At 56.3% G+C, this 13,261-nt stretch overlaps 1 protein-coding gene across 8 annotated transcripts in view; it reads right to left on the bottom strand.

The window, feature by feature from the left end:
* Positions 1–13,261, bottom strand: part of ARHGAP22 (Rho GTPase activating protein 22) — a 208,971-nt gene that overhangs the window by 3,838 nt on the left and 191,872 nt on the right. For 6 of the 8 annotated variants that reach the window (XM_079901039.1, XM_079901035.1, XM_079901041.1 and 3 more), the window contains 4 exons: positions 9,048–9,180; positions 8,087–8,160; positions 7,372–7,493; positions 4,563–5,463 (listed from right to left, as the gene is read on the bottom strand). In XM_079901039.1, coding sequence (XP_079757165.1) covers positions 4,563–5,463; positions 7,372–7,493; positions 8,087–8,160; positions 9,048–9,180 — 1,230 coding nt within the window. Of the gene's footprint in view, positions 1–4,562; positions 5,464–7,371; positions 7,494–8,086; positions 8,161–9,047; positions 9,181–13,261 lie in introns of those variants that run through there. The other 2 variants (XM_079901044.1, XM_079901045.1) reach the window with 2 other exon arrangements.

Below are 13,261 nucleotides of genomic sequence, written 5' to 3'. Positions count from 1 at the left end.
AGTGAGAGGCCCGCGTACTGCCAAAAAAAAAAAAAAAAGAAAACCCTAAAGACTCCACGCAAAAACTACTAGAACTGATAAACGAATTCAGCAAGGTAGCAGGATACAAGATTAACATATAGAAATTGGTTGCATTTCTTTATACTAACAATGAAACAAACAATCCCCTTTAAAATTGCATCCAAAAAAACAAAACAAACAACCTTACGAATAAATCTCACCAAGGCGGTGAAAGACATATGCTGAGAACTACAAAACATTAATAATAAAGGAAATTGAAGGTGATTCAAAGAAATGGAAGGATATCCCATGCTCTTGGATTGGAAGAATATTGTTAAAATGGCCGTACTACCCAAAGCAATCCACAGATTTGATGCAATCCCTGTCAAATTACCCATGACATTTTTCACAGAACTAGAACAAATAATCCTAAAATTTATATGGAACTGTGAAAGGCCCAGAATTGCCAAAGCAATCCTGAGGAAAAAAAATAAAGCAGAAGGCATAGCACTCCCAGACTTAAGGCAATATTACAAAGCTAGAGTAATCAAAATAGCATGGTATTGGCACAAAAACAGACATATGAATCAATGGAACAGAATAAAGAGCCCGGAAGTAAACCCACACACCTATGGTCAAATAACCCTCGACAGAGGAGGCAAGAATATACGATGGGGAAAAGACAGTTTCTTTAGCAAGTGGTGTTGGGAAAGTTGGACAGCCTCATGCAAATCAGTGAAGTTAGAACACACTCTCACACTATACACAAAAATAAACTCAAAATGGATTAAAGACCTAAGACGTGACACCATAAATAAAACTCCTAGAAAAGAACAAAGGCAAAACGTTCTCTGACATAAGTCATGACAATGTTTTCTTAGGTCAGTCTCCCAGGCAACAGAAATAAAAGCAAAAATAAACAAATGCGACCTAATCAAACTTATAAGCTTTTGCACAGCAAAGGGAACCACAAACAAAACAGAAAGACAACCTATGGAATGGGAGAAAATACTTGCAAATGATGTGACCGACAAGGGCTTAATTTCCAAAACAGCTCATACAATTCAGTAACAAAAAAGCAAACAACCCAGTTGAAAAATGGGCAGAAGACCTAAATAGACATTTCTCCAAAGACGACATACAGATGGCCAATAGGCACATGAAAAGATACTCATCATCACTAATTCTTAGAAATGCAAATCAAAACTACAATGAGGTAGCACCTCACACTGGTCAGAATGGCCATCACTAAAAAGTCTAAAAATAACATGTTGAAGAGGGTGTGGAGAAAAGGGAACCCTCTAACACTGTTGCTGGGAATGTTAAGTTGGTGCAGCCACTATGGGGAACAGTATGGAGGTTCCTCAAAAAACTAAAAATAGAGTTGTCATATGATCCAGCAATCCCACTCCTGGGCATATACCCAGACAAAACTCTAATTCAAAAATATACATGCATTCCTATGTTCATAGCAGCACTATTTACAATAGCTAAGACATGGAAACAACCTAAATGTCCATCGACGGATGAATGAATAAAGAAGATGTGGTACATATATACAATGGAATATTACTCAGCCATAAAAAAGAATGAAATCATGCTATTTGCAGCAATATGGATGGACCTAGAGATTATCATACTAAGTGAAGCAAATCAGAGAAAGAAAAATATCGTATGATATCACTTATATGTGGAATCTAAAATATGACACAAATGAACTTATCTATGAAACAGACTCATAGACATAGAGAATGGACTTGTGGTTGCCAAGGGGGAGGGGTGGATTCAGAGTTCAGGATTAGCAGATGCAAACTATTATATATATAGGATGGGTAGACAACGAGGTTCTATTGTATAGCACAGGGAACTATATTCAATATCCTGGGATAAACCATAATGGAAAATAATATGAAAAAGAATATATGTATAACTGAATCACTCTGCTGTACAGAAGAGATTAGCACAATATTGTAAACTAACTATACTTCAATTAAAAAAAAAAAGCATGGAGAAGGGAGAAAGCCTTCCTTCACTCCAGCCTCCCATCTGGGGAGCACAGGGCATAATGTCAGAAGACCCTCCCCAAGGCAGGGGCAGCAGGCCCCCCATGAGCCCCCTTCACTGCTTCTCCTCCCGGAGTCCAGGGCCCTCCTTTGCCAGGTCCTCCCTGCCCCTTGGTGCTCCTGAGCACAGCCTCCACGCCACTCCTAGAGGGACCTTGTCCAGCCTCAGACTTGAAGCACTTAAAGCACTCAGTGTGCTGACAACCCTCAATCTTTATCTCCCTCAAGTCCACTCAGAAACTTAGTAAGTATCTCCAGCCTAACAGACCCACAGCTGAGCTCCTGCCCTCCTTCCCCAAGTCACGCTCCTATAGCCCCAGTCTCCCCGGCTCAGTGACCACCTTCTTCCAGATACTCGGCCAAAACAAAAATGGTGTGTCTCAAGTCAGTTCTTTTTCTCACCACCACACCTGATCAACTGGAAAAACCCAAACATATTCAGAATCTGGCTGCTTCTCCCACGTTGTCTGCTGCCCCGTAGGTCCGTGCCAGCCACAGGTCTGACCCGGATGGCCATGGCCTCCTGACTGGTCTTTGTCTGCCTCGTCGAGCGCTCCTGAGCACAGCAGTCAGTGCACCTCATCAAAGTGACCAAAGTCCTCCAGGTCTTCCAGCAGCTTCACATCTCACTGGCAATAAAGTCAAAGCATCACTCCTGCCAAAACAACTTGCCGCCTGCCCCACCCCGACTCCGCCACGCTCTCAGAGCTTGCCCAGACACTCTGCCAGTACACAGTGGGGCAGGGACTCGAACCCATAGCCTGCCAGGCTGCATTTCCCCTGAGAACCCCAGCCTCCAAGGTGAAAGATCTAGAAGCTCAAGTCAGCTCCACAAACAGCCGAGAAAGTGAGATGTTGATTCTGACCCCCTCTGAGGCTGCCCTCAGGCAGTGTCTGCCGAGTAACACTTCCTGTACACTCTGAGCTCATCTTCAGCAGTAATCACCTTCCGGTGAATCTGCAGGGAGCTCCTGCTATTACCTCTGCCTGGTAAATTCCAACCCAGTGCTTACATTGTGGGTTTTCTCCACAATTTCAAGCTCCGGAGTTTTACTCACACTGTGTCCTTTCTCCTCCTTGCTCAGCTCAGTCCTATCAGTCCTTCAAGTCCTGGCTCTGACATTGCCTGCTGTGACTTCCCCCATGGAGGGGCTGCTGCCCTCACGGCGCCTTTCCTGCCATCTTCCTGCCGTGAACACAGAGACTGCACACACCTGACACTCCCCAGGTGCCCAGGAGACAGCTGCCAGCAGAACAAGAGGGTCAAATGCTACCATTCCAGCTCCCTGTGGGAATCCCATGCTCAGAAATAGAAGCATGAATCCCTTCCACTTCCACTGTCTGATGGAAAGAGGAAGCACTCAGAACCCAATGAAGCCCCCTGCTAGTGGGTGGGACATGGGTTCATAGGTCTGATGCGTAGGCTGATGCAAGGCCTTGGGCAAAAGGAGCTAAGGGGTCTGAGATGCTGATGGAAGCACCGCTCACTGTCCAGTGTAGGCTTTGCTGGTGATTTTAATTGGGGAACTCGGCCTCAGAGCTGGAAAATGCCCTCTGCACAGGGAGGCTGGAACCAGGGCCCATCAGTGAACAAGCCTGCAAGCCTTAAAGGGTGGCACGAAGGACTTCCCTGGTGGCACAGTGATTAAGAATCCGCCTGCTAATGGAGGGGACACGGGTTCGAGCCCTGGTTGGGGAAGATCCCACATGCCGCGGAGCAACTAATCCCATGTGCCACAACTACTGGGCCTGCACTCTAGAGCCGGCGAAGCCACAACTACTGAAGCCTGTGCACCTAGAGCCCGTGCTCCGCAACAAAAGAAGCCACCACAATGAGAAGCCCGTGCACCGCAACGAAGAGTAGCTCCTGCTCGCGGCAACTAGAGAAAGCCCGTGGGCAGCATCGAAGACCCAACACAGACAAAAATAAATAAATAAATGTATATATTAAAAAAAAAGGTGGCACGAGGTGTCCTCTGTGACCCAGCGGAAGGGAAGGCTTGGCTCGGCAAGGCCAGCTCCCTCCTCAGAGAAAATCGGATTTCGATCCAGAAGAAGTCCTCACTCTACATCAGGTCCAACCATGGGCAGTCAACCAGGCTGGCCTGGGGCCTGCACTGCACGTGTGCCCTGCCCCAGTCCCAGTTCCTGGGCTACAGGACATACCTTGGGGGCCTGCCTCCTCCCTGACTGAGGGCCCCAGAGGGACCACCACTCTGAGCCTCTCCATCAAAGGCCTCTGACAGCATGCCAGCCCCTCAGCTCCTGAGCTTTCCCAGACATAGGATCCCCACCCCTCCACTCCCAGCCCTGTCCTGTGGGCATTGTCCCAGAAAGGTGGCTCCTGGGCGCTGGCTGCTCTGAGCCCTGCCTCCAGGAGACTTTCTTTCAGAGCCAGAGGCTGACTGCCCGGACCGGTGCCCAGTGAGCTGGCTGGCTGCAAGGGCCCTGCCCGGCCCAGGGAGCGCCCACCTCACACCCAGCAGCTGCACCCTTTACCTTTTCACACTTGTCTCATACTCAGTCCTCTGCCGGCACAGCTCTGCCCGGAGCTCCGTGACCAGGCCCTGGAGAGCCTCAGTACGGTGGGCGAGGTCCTGGGTGGGGCTGCCTGGGTCACTGGGCTCACTGCTGCTGATGCAGGCGCCCACCCTGTCCAGGCCGTGGTCCAGGTCTGGGGATCTGCACTCCTCGCTGCTGCTGGGGACAGGGGAGGGCTCGAGGGCCCCCTCAGTGTGGAGGGAGCTGCAGGCAGAAGAGTCACTGGCCCTGCACGCTGTGCAGCTGCTGACCGAGCCCCTGGCTGAGGCCTCGCAGGAGGAGGCCCCAGACCATGGCATGCTGGCCACGCTGGGCGTGCTGGGAAAGGGGCTGGGCAGGGGCACGTTGTCATAGGTGGAGAGTCTCTGCTCGGAGCCTGAGTCCTTGAACCGGTCTCCCGATGAGGCCCGGCGGTGGCCTCGCAGGGAGGACAGCCCATTCATGAGCCAGTTCCCTCCGGAGGAGATGATGGGCACCTCCAGGGATGAGGTGCCCACCTTCGGGCTCCCCGACCGGGACCCTGACTGCCGGAAGGAAGACCTCCAGTTGGGCAGAGTCTGCACCTTCTTCCCAGGGGTGGCAGCAGGGCTGCTTCGGCTACCCAGGCCTGTGGGAGAGGTTCTAGAGAATGCCGCCACGGCAGCCCCATCCAGAGAAGAGGCCCTGTGCGAGGGCAGGCCAGGGGCACTGGGGCTGCCGGGCTCTGCCTGGCTGTCCCTGGTGACCTCCTCGGAGCCCCATCCCACGGTGCATGGTGGGCTCCCACGTGGGGAGGCTGGCGCTTCCGTGGTCCTCGAAGTGAAGAGCTGGCTGTGTCTGCGGATCAGGACGGTCATCAGGTGCTGGACCAGAGAAGTGCCTGCCAGGAAGAAGGAACAAGAAGAGCCTGGCTGTGAATACCTCCAGTTCAGGCTCTCCAGACCAGTCCGGGGAAGCTGCAGCTCGAACCCAGGGTGCCCAGCCCTGATAGTAGCCCCAAACCAGGCTACTCCTCAAGTGAGGACTCAACGAGAGCTTGCCACGTGCCGCCCCAAAGGAAAGGACGGCCACCACCCCCTCCAAATCCAGGCAGGGACATAAGGACCATAGCCAAGAACCCCCCTCCTCCAATGTGGGCCCTGGAGCACAGAGCAGCACTGTCCCTTCGCACCCACTCCACCCGGCTGGCGGGGGGACGAGCAGGCACAATGCCTGTTCAGGCTGCGGGCTGAGCCAAGGGCAGGCTGGGACTGGAAGCCAGGACCTGGATGGCAGGGCCCTCTCGGCTGCCCCATATGCTGCCCACAGTGGCCGTGCCTGACCGTCTATACTCTGGGAGGCACAGGGCTCTGGGACACAGAGTAGAGATGTCTTACCAGGTGCGTGTAGGCACACATACACAACCCCGTGCACACAGACAGATGTACACGGCTGCCCCCCAACGTGAACAGCCCCCCACACATGCACACAATCCCTCTTCTCCAGGCCACAGCCCCTGAGATGCAGCCTGTGGCATCTGTGGGGACTCGGTTCCTGAGGCTGTGGGGTGGGGGGAGGGGTCAGTGACAAAGGGAGGCGGTGCAGCGGGACCATGGTATCGATCCTGCTGCCTCGTTCCCTCCTCTTGTCCTCAACCAAATACCAGAGACTGGGGAGGCTTCTGCGTGATGAGGAGGGTGAAGTACTTGGGTGGACCCTCCCACTAGAAGTAACTGAGAATCGTGGGGAAAACTAAGTAAACAATCTTTAGTCCAGAAAAGTAGGTGAGGCAGAAGCTCAGCAAGTCAGTGGGGTGAGCATCTGCCCTCAGACGTTTGCACAACCTGGCAGGCGGGAGCTCTGGGGAGACCTGCCCGTCAGGCCAAGGGTGTGCCAAGCGAGAGCATCAACCCCAATGGTCACACCCTCGGCTGGGGGCGGCGAGGGACAGCTCCACAGCCCACCCTGCCCCTCCCCTAGGTCACGCTCGACAGGAATGGCCCCTCTGCCCTCAGCCTGCCTGGCGCCGGGGGCAGCGGGCTCCAGCTGGCGTCGGGTGGGTCCTGTGTGAGTCTCCGCCGGCATCTGCGCTCAGCCAGGACTGGCTGCGGGTTTCCTGCCTGTGAGCGGCTAGGCTCTCACACTAACCCCGCCAGCACAGTCTTCCATGGGGTCTCCAAGCAGGGCTCTCATTTCCATGCCAGCCTGCACCTGTGCCCTTTGAAAAGTCGGGCTGACAGAGTCACCTTGCCTCTCCTGGCCTGTCTCCTCATCCGTAAACTGGGGGCAGTAACCACAGCGCGGGCTGCTTGTGAAGATTAAAAGACGGTGGTAGAAGTAAAGTACTTAGCAGAGGCCGGGGCGTGTTAAAAGCAGCTGCTGTTGCTGCTATTTTTTTTAATCATTATTAGTCTTCATTATAGAATGGAATATTCCTAGGGTTTGCAAAAGCTCTGACATCCAGAAGAAGCCTGTGACAATTATTTAATCGAAAATTACTTTAGTAAAGCAAAAACATCTGTGTGTGTTCAAGGGCAAGTGCGCTGACCTTTTCCATACCCGCTCCCCAGCCTCTCTCACCATTCTAACTGCACCTTATGACCCCATCCACAGGGCAAAGCTCCTTTTCCTCTTAGAGCTGACCCCACGGGGGAGGAGGCGCTGGAGGAGGTGGTGAGGAGGTCCAGAGAGGCTGCTGCCTAATCCCCAGGGATGGAGCCGCCCTTCCTGCCGGCCTGGCGTTGAGGATGCTGAGGACTTGCCCAGGATCAAGGCGAGCCCAGAGCACCATGCACACCCCCACCATTACCTTCCATGATGGTCACTGGGTCTTCTATCTGCGGCCGAAGTATATTAGGTCCAAAAACGGTTGCCAGGTTCTGGACACTCATCTTGTTGACATCCGAGTGGGACTGAACTTCATCCAGAAACCTGCAATGTAAGGAAGAGACAGTTGGCAGAGAAGCAAATCCTGATGCCAGATCTACTGGGAGCTGCCTGGCCCCCATGCTCAGCTGCACCCACATTTCCACAGCTGCTAAGCACAGCCAGCTGCCCTGCCAGGCTTGGAAGAAGGCAGAGCTTCCTCTAAGATCTGAGAGGGCCGTCAGAAGCAAAGGCCACTGGGACAAGGGCCTGTCATGGAAGGACACATAATTCTCCCACCTGCAGTGGGGCCAGATGCCCAGGAAGGCCCAGATCCCCCCAGACACGGGGCTGGGTGAAGGCCACCCTGCATGTCCTCGCCTGGCACCCTAAGCCTAGGTCGTGGTCAGGGGGCAGACCATGGGGAGGGGATGGTGAGAGGCACACAGAGGAGGCAGAAGGAACAAAGGCTGTATCCTTTTCCTTCAGGAATGATGTGCTCAGGACTGTAAGCTCTATGAGTGCAGTGACTGTGTTCTTCTATATTCTCCATTGCCTTGACAGACATGTGAGTGGAAGCATGACCCAGGCCCCCCGACCCCCCTGAAGGGCAGGGAGCCAGAGCACAGGGGAGGGAAGCCCCACTCCTAGTCACTTACTTGCAGATATATCTGAGCAGGTTGTAATTGACCAGGGGAAGGCTGCTCACTTGTTTAGCCAACTCCAGAGTTCCCTTGGGATTGAGAGAGAAAAACAGCATTTCAAAGACCAGCAAAGAGGCCCCAGTCCTTCTCTTACTAGAGGGAGTAGGGGGTGAGAATCCGAGTCCAGACCTCCATCCACAGCCCATGGGCCTGGCCCCAGGTGACCAGAGGGCACCACCACTTCCACCTCCCTGGCTTGTGACCTCTGGGGGGAAGCAGATTTACTTTTGAGAAGCCATTGTGAGGGATGTGCCTCTGCAGGGCCACAGAGGAATGTCAGGGCCAGCTCACCGATCAAGGTACAGATATTTGCCAGATAAAGACTCCTCATCTCCCACACGGCCAGAGGGAGGGCCAACAGTCCTTCCCCAGCCGGAGCCCACCAGGGCTGCAGGCGGGCAGTGCGGGGCGGCGGGGGGGCTGTCCTGGGAGCAGTCTCGAATTCTTTTGGGAGGTGGCGGGATAGAAACAGATGAAAGGTCTGGTTGTTTCTGAACCCCACGGCCGGCCTGGGCAGCCTGAGTTGGTTGTGGGAGCAGGTGATGGAGCAGCAGTGCCTACTGGGTGGTGGCCCAGCCTGAGCTCCCTGTGCTCAGGGGCACGGCTGGGACACGGCCTGCTTTAGGAAGTACCTGCCCCTCCGGGAGACAGAGGGCCGCACACAGGGAGGGGATGCTCCAGGCACCTCGCCCCAGCGTGCCCTCCACACACAGTGGGATGTTCCGGCCCTCCCCAGATTAGGAGGTCTAGGCCTGTCCCCCACAGAGCAGGCTGCTCCAGGGCACCACCCCCCTGACACACAGAGCAGGCGGCAGGATCTGTGTGCCATGAAGAGTCACAGAAAGTCCTGTCTCCACATACCCGCCACCAACTAGCAGGCCCACCCCCCCAGGATGGGTCCCCGTGAGCCACTAACCTCCCCCTCGTCCTTGGTGAGCAGCTGGGCGCAGCTAAGGAAGTCCTCATACCTGGCGAAGGGGACCACAGGCTCGGGGAGCTCCCGCAGGTAGAGCTTCAGCAGGGAGGCCACCGTGTGCACGTCTGTTGTGCTGCAGGCAGAGGGATGAGTGTGAGGCCTGGGCACCAGGGAACCACAGGAGTGACCAGTACCCCGGCCCACCCCCACCAGGGGCAGCCTCTGCTCTCACGTCCGTGTGTGTGTGCGCGTGCACTGTGACGACTGGCTGGTGAACAGGTGAGCGTGAAGGGCTCCCTTCCACTGCCCTGCTGCCTGCCCCAGGGTACTCTGGAGGGTGACGTGCAGCTGCTCCACGCCGGGGAGGCAGGCAGCCAGGGGCACAGCTGTCCTTCGACCCAAGCCTGAGCTTGCTCCTCTGCCCAGGCTCACCCTCCAACGGAAGCAGGAGGGCTGTGTCAAAGGTGCCCACCACGCAGGGCTGCTGAGCCCCTTGAAAAAGGGCAGCTGTCCCTGGGCACCTGCCACCAGGGGCTGGGCAGGTCAGAGGTCAGGCTCTTTCCCTGGCTTCTGGGCTTCTATTCACACTATGGATGCCCCATTTCCAGCACCCCAGAGCCCCGTATGTGCACTCCCAGCCACCAGTCTCCTGCTCATAGCTGGGAGCTGCCCGGGCTGAAGTGGGCCCTGTGGAGGGCGGCAGCCCTGGGCCTGTTTGGACTCTCGGTTCAGGTCCTGGACTGCAGTCTTGGCACCTCCTCCAAGCTTGCCTCCCAGGCTGGGCTAGACCCCAGGTATTTCATCTGCTTTTCCAGGGCCCTGGATTTAAACGCTGGACCTGCATTTCCCTCATGGGAAGTGCTCAGGAAAGATGGGCCTAGGACCAAAAGAACATGGCTGTGCCGTTAAGGTGCCACCTGGCCCTGGCTGTCCAGGCTGGCATCACTGAGCCAAGCCCTGGGGTCCCTTCCGCCCTGGCATTTGGAATTCTGGGGTTCCACAGGGCTACATACACCTCAAACTCACGCACCCAGAGCCCCTCCCTTCCTCAGGACTGGTGGCTCTTGGTGGCTCTCCGTCTGGCCAGTGGAGCAGCCCCCATCTGTGCCCCCACCTCCCCTCTCCAGCCAGACATGCTGCCGCCCACGGCCTTCAGTGCCTTCTCTCAGCCACCTCCTCTGCTGACCCATCCATTTCCTGGGTGCTTAGGTCCCCAGTGAGTACCCAGCCTTGAGCCCAATGCCCCTTCTCCCACCTGGGGACCCCATCAGTTCACTGCCAGCCACTGTGTGTGCAGGAGCCCCAGGAGGATGCGGGGAGGGATGGGAAGCCAGGAGGATCAGCTGCTGGCCTTCGGACAAGGGCCAGCCGTTATGTCTCCCCCGACATAGAGGAGGAGATGGAGGAGGTGGAAGCATTTCTGATCTGGGCAAGTAGACGCAGGGTGGCCCCTCCATGCTGCAGACCCTGCCTCTGCGTCCCTGCCCAAAGCCCCATCCTGGCGGCTCCTGGCTGCCCGCGGGTTCCAGTGCTTCTGCGTCTGCGAGCTTGGCCCAGCCCTGACTGCCTCACCTTTCTCCCTCCCTAGAAATTCACTTCCTCCCTCTCTCCCCACTCCCCACAGTTGACCCAAGGCTGCTTCTGGTCACTTTCTCCCTAAACTCCCCTCAGACCCTCCCCTTCAACACACACCTGCCTGAGTCCAGCCCCAAGCTCCAGCACTCAAGGAGAATATTCGCAGCCCACAGCACAATGGGTGCCCACCAGCCTGTGAGCCCTTTCAGGGCAGGTGTTGTCACCCGTCCCGCTCCCTCTCCCAGGAGCAGGCGCACAGTGTGCACCGGCAAGGAGGGCAACAGCTGGAGACAAGGGCTTGCCCTGGGGTCCAAATCAGCTTCTGCCCTCGCTGTTGCACAGCAGGTAACCCGCCGTGAGGCAGATAACCCCCAGCCTCAGTTTCTCCATCTGCAGGATGGATCTGGTAATGCCGCCATTCCCCTGCATCTCTTCATTCCCAAAGACCCCCTCAGCCCCACCGACACCAATGTCCATCCAGAACACAGCTGTGGTCTCCTGGCCCCTACACCTTGCTCCCCTACAGTCCACTCTCTATGCGACAGCCTGGCCCATCTTTCCCATCCCAGCCCAGTCAACAAGCACTATCTCCCTGTGGGCCAGATTGCGTGCTCTGGGAGCCAGGAGCACGCCCTGCTCTGTGCTGTGGGCCAGGCCAAGGGGAGCTTGGTGATGGGAACCCGGGCTGGTTCCCTGAGTGCATTTATTTGTCATCTGTCCTGGCCACGTGAGGGCAGGGCCTTGTCTGTTGTCTGTCCTGTTCACGGCCACTCCCCCACACCTACCAAGCACTCTCCCTCAATGGATGGGTGCGAAGTGATGTAAGAAGAGTTGTTGCGAGAGTCACCAGAGCCACCAAGGTGGGGCGTGGGGGAGACCGTCCTCGAGATGCTCGGCAACAACACGGACGGGGCTGGGAGACCTGCTACGGGCCAGGGACTAGAGACCAGGGTGGCAGGAAGGGACAGGTGTGGTGACTGTGGCTTCCAGGCCAGGTGGGGCTCTATGGAGGAGCGAGTCCAGGACTGGAGGCCGGAGTTCACGGTGCAGAGCGTATCTATGCACATGGAGCAAGCCAGCTCGGTCCCGGATGGCCTCTGCCAGCGTGTGGGTGAGGGGAGCAGCCCTGGGACAATCTCGTCAGGAAGTGGAGAAGAGGAGCCTTGGGACGCCTGTGTTGGGGGTGGGCACAATGCAGGGCCAGAGGAGATACCAGGAAGTGGGAGAGAATGGGGTCAGATACCCCAGGAGAAGCTTCCAGAAGTGAGAGGCACTCAGAGCCCGGGCCAGCTGTGGCAGTGCAGGGAACACTGTGGAGAAGGGTCCTGGAAAGGTGGGTGGAGCCCCGGTGTTCAGGGGGCTGAGGACGGGCAAGCGTGGGTACAGGAGAGGAGACCCTAGATGAGAGGCTGTCGGATGACAGGAGGGAGAAACAGGATGGTTCTGGAAGGGTGAGCAGGCTGAGAGAGGAACTTTCCTGGAGGAGGGAATGTAGGTGGAGGGCAAGGGGCTCTGGGAAAGAGGCCAGGATCCAGCTGGGCAGAGCCCACCTCTGGGCATCTTGGGTGAGTTACATGGGGTCTCCCAGCCTTGGGTTCTAATCCATAAAATGGGCATATGACCATTGAAGAAAAGTCTGTAAACGCACTGAGGGCAGGGCTAGTGTGGGATGCTCCAGATGGAAGCAGGGGGTCAGGGAGGGAGACGGAGGGCGGGGGAAGAGAGGCTGAGGAGAGGTTGAGGTTGGAAGGTGCAAAGGGGGGGGTCTGCCCTGTGCCCGTCATGCCACTCACCCTTGCTTCTGCCCCCCCCCTGGCGTGGGGTCCCCTTTGGCCACTGGCCCCTAGATCTGGTCGCTGAGCAGAGTCACTGGGGACTTCTATACATGCAGATTTCCACTCCTCATTCGTGTGTCTGATTCCACAGGAGTGGGGAGGGCGGGGCCTGGAACCTGGACTTTTGGTAGCTCCTGGGGATCCAGATATACTGTCTTACCGCCTGATGCCAACTCGGGAGATAGCTGCAAACACAAAATCAGATCTGGCTGCCGCCCTACTCAAACTGTGCCTGGCCTCCTGGGCCTCAGGACCAAACCCAGCTCCCTGGAGTGCCTTCCTCGGCTTTGCCCCCCCCTGCACAAATGCTCTGTGCAAGCTGCGGTTCCTGAAGGCCTCAGCCTGGATCCTCTCCCCTTCTGGCCCACCTGCTAAATACCCACTGGAGAGGCAGAGGCCCTCAGACTCCCCCGCCTTGCAGCCCTGACTCCCGGCCTCTCAGCAGTGTGGGGCAGGCCTTCCCTGGGCTCCTGTCTCTCCCTCTGGACACGTCTACTCCTCTTCCTGGGATCACCTCCAGCCCATCCTCCAAGATGGGGCTTCTCAGGTTGTCCCCTTTCCTCTCTTCTCCCTCATGCCCTCCCAGGTGCACTCACCTGCTCTCACACCCTATTGTTGCCCTGTTGAAACAGAGGACACCCAACCCTACACCTGTCCCCAGAATCCTCTCCTTGGTTCTGGAACCGAGGGTCCCTCTGGCTACTGATCACATCACTTCCGTCAGATTTCCCACCAGCATTTCCCACCATTCAGCTCCTCAGCACCTTCCCAGTGACGGGGGGAGCAGAGAAAGGAGAGGCCGTG

This window comes from Stenella coeruleoalba (assembly GCF_951394435.1).
Source record: "Stenella coeruleoalba genome assembly, chromosome: 16".
NCBI lineage: Eukaryota > Metazoa > Chordata > Mammalia > Artiodactyla > Delphinidae > Stenella > Stenella coeruleoalba.
Note: the sequence above shows the minus strand (reverse complement) of the source record. Positions and strands in the feature narration are given on the sequence as shown.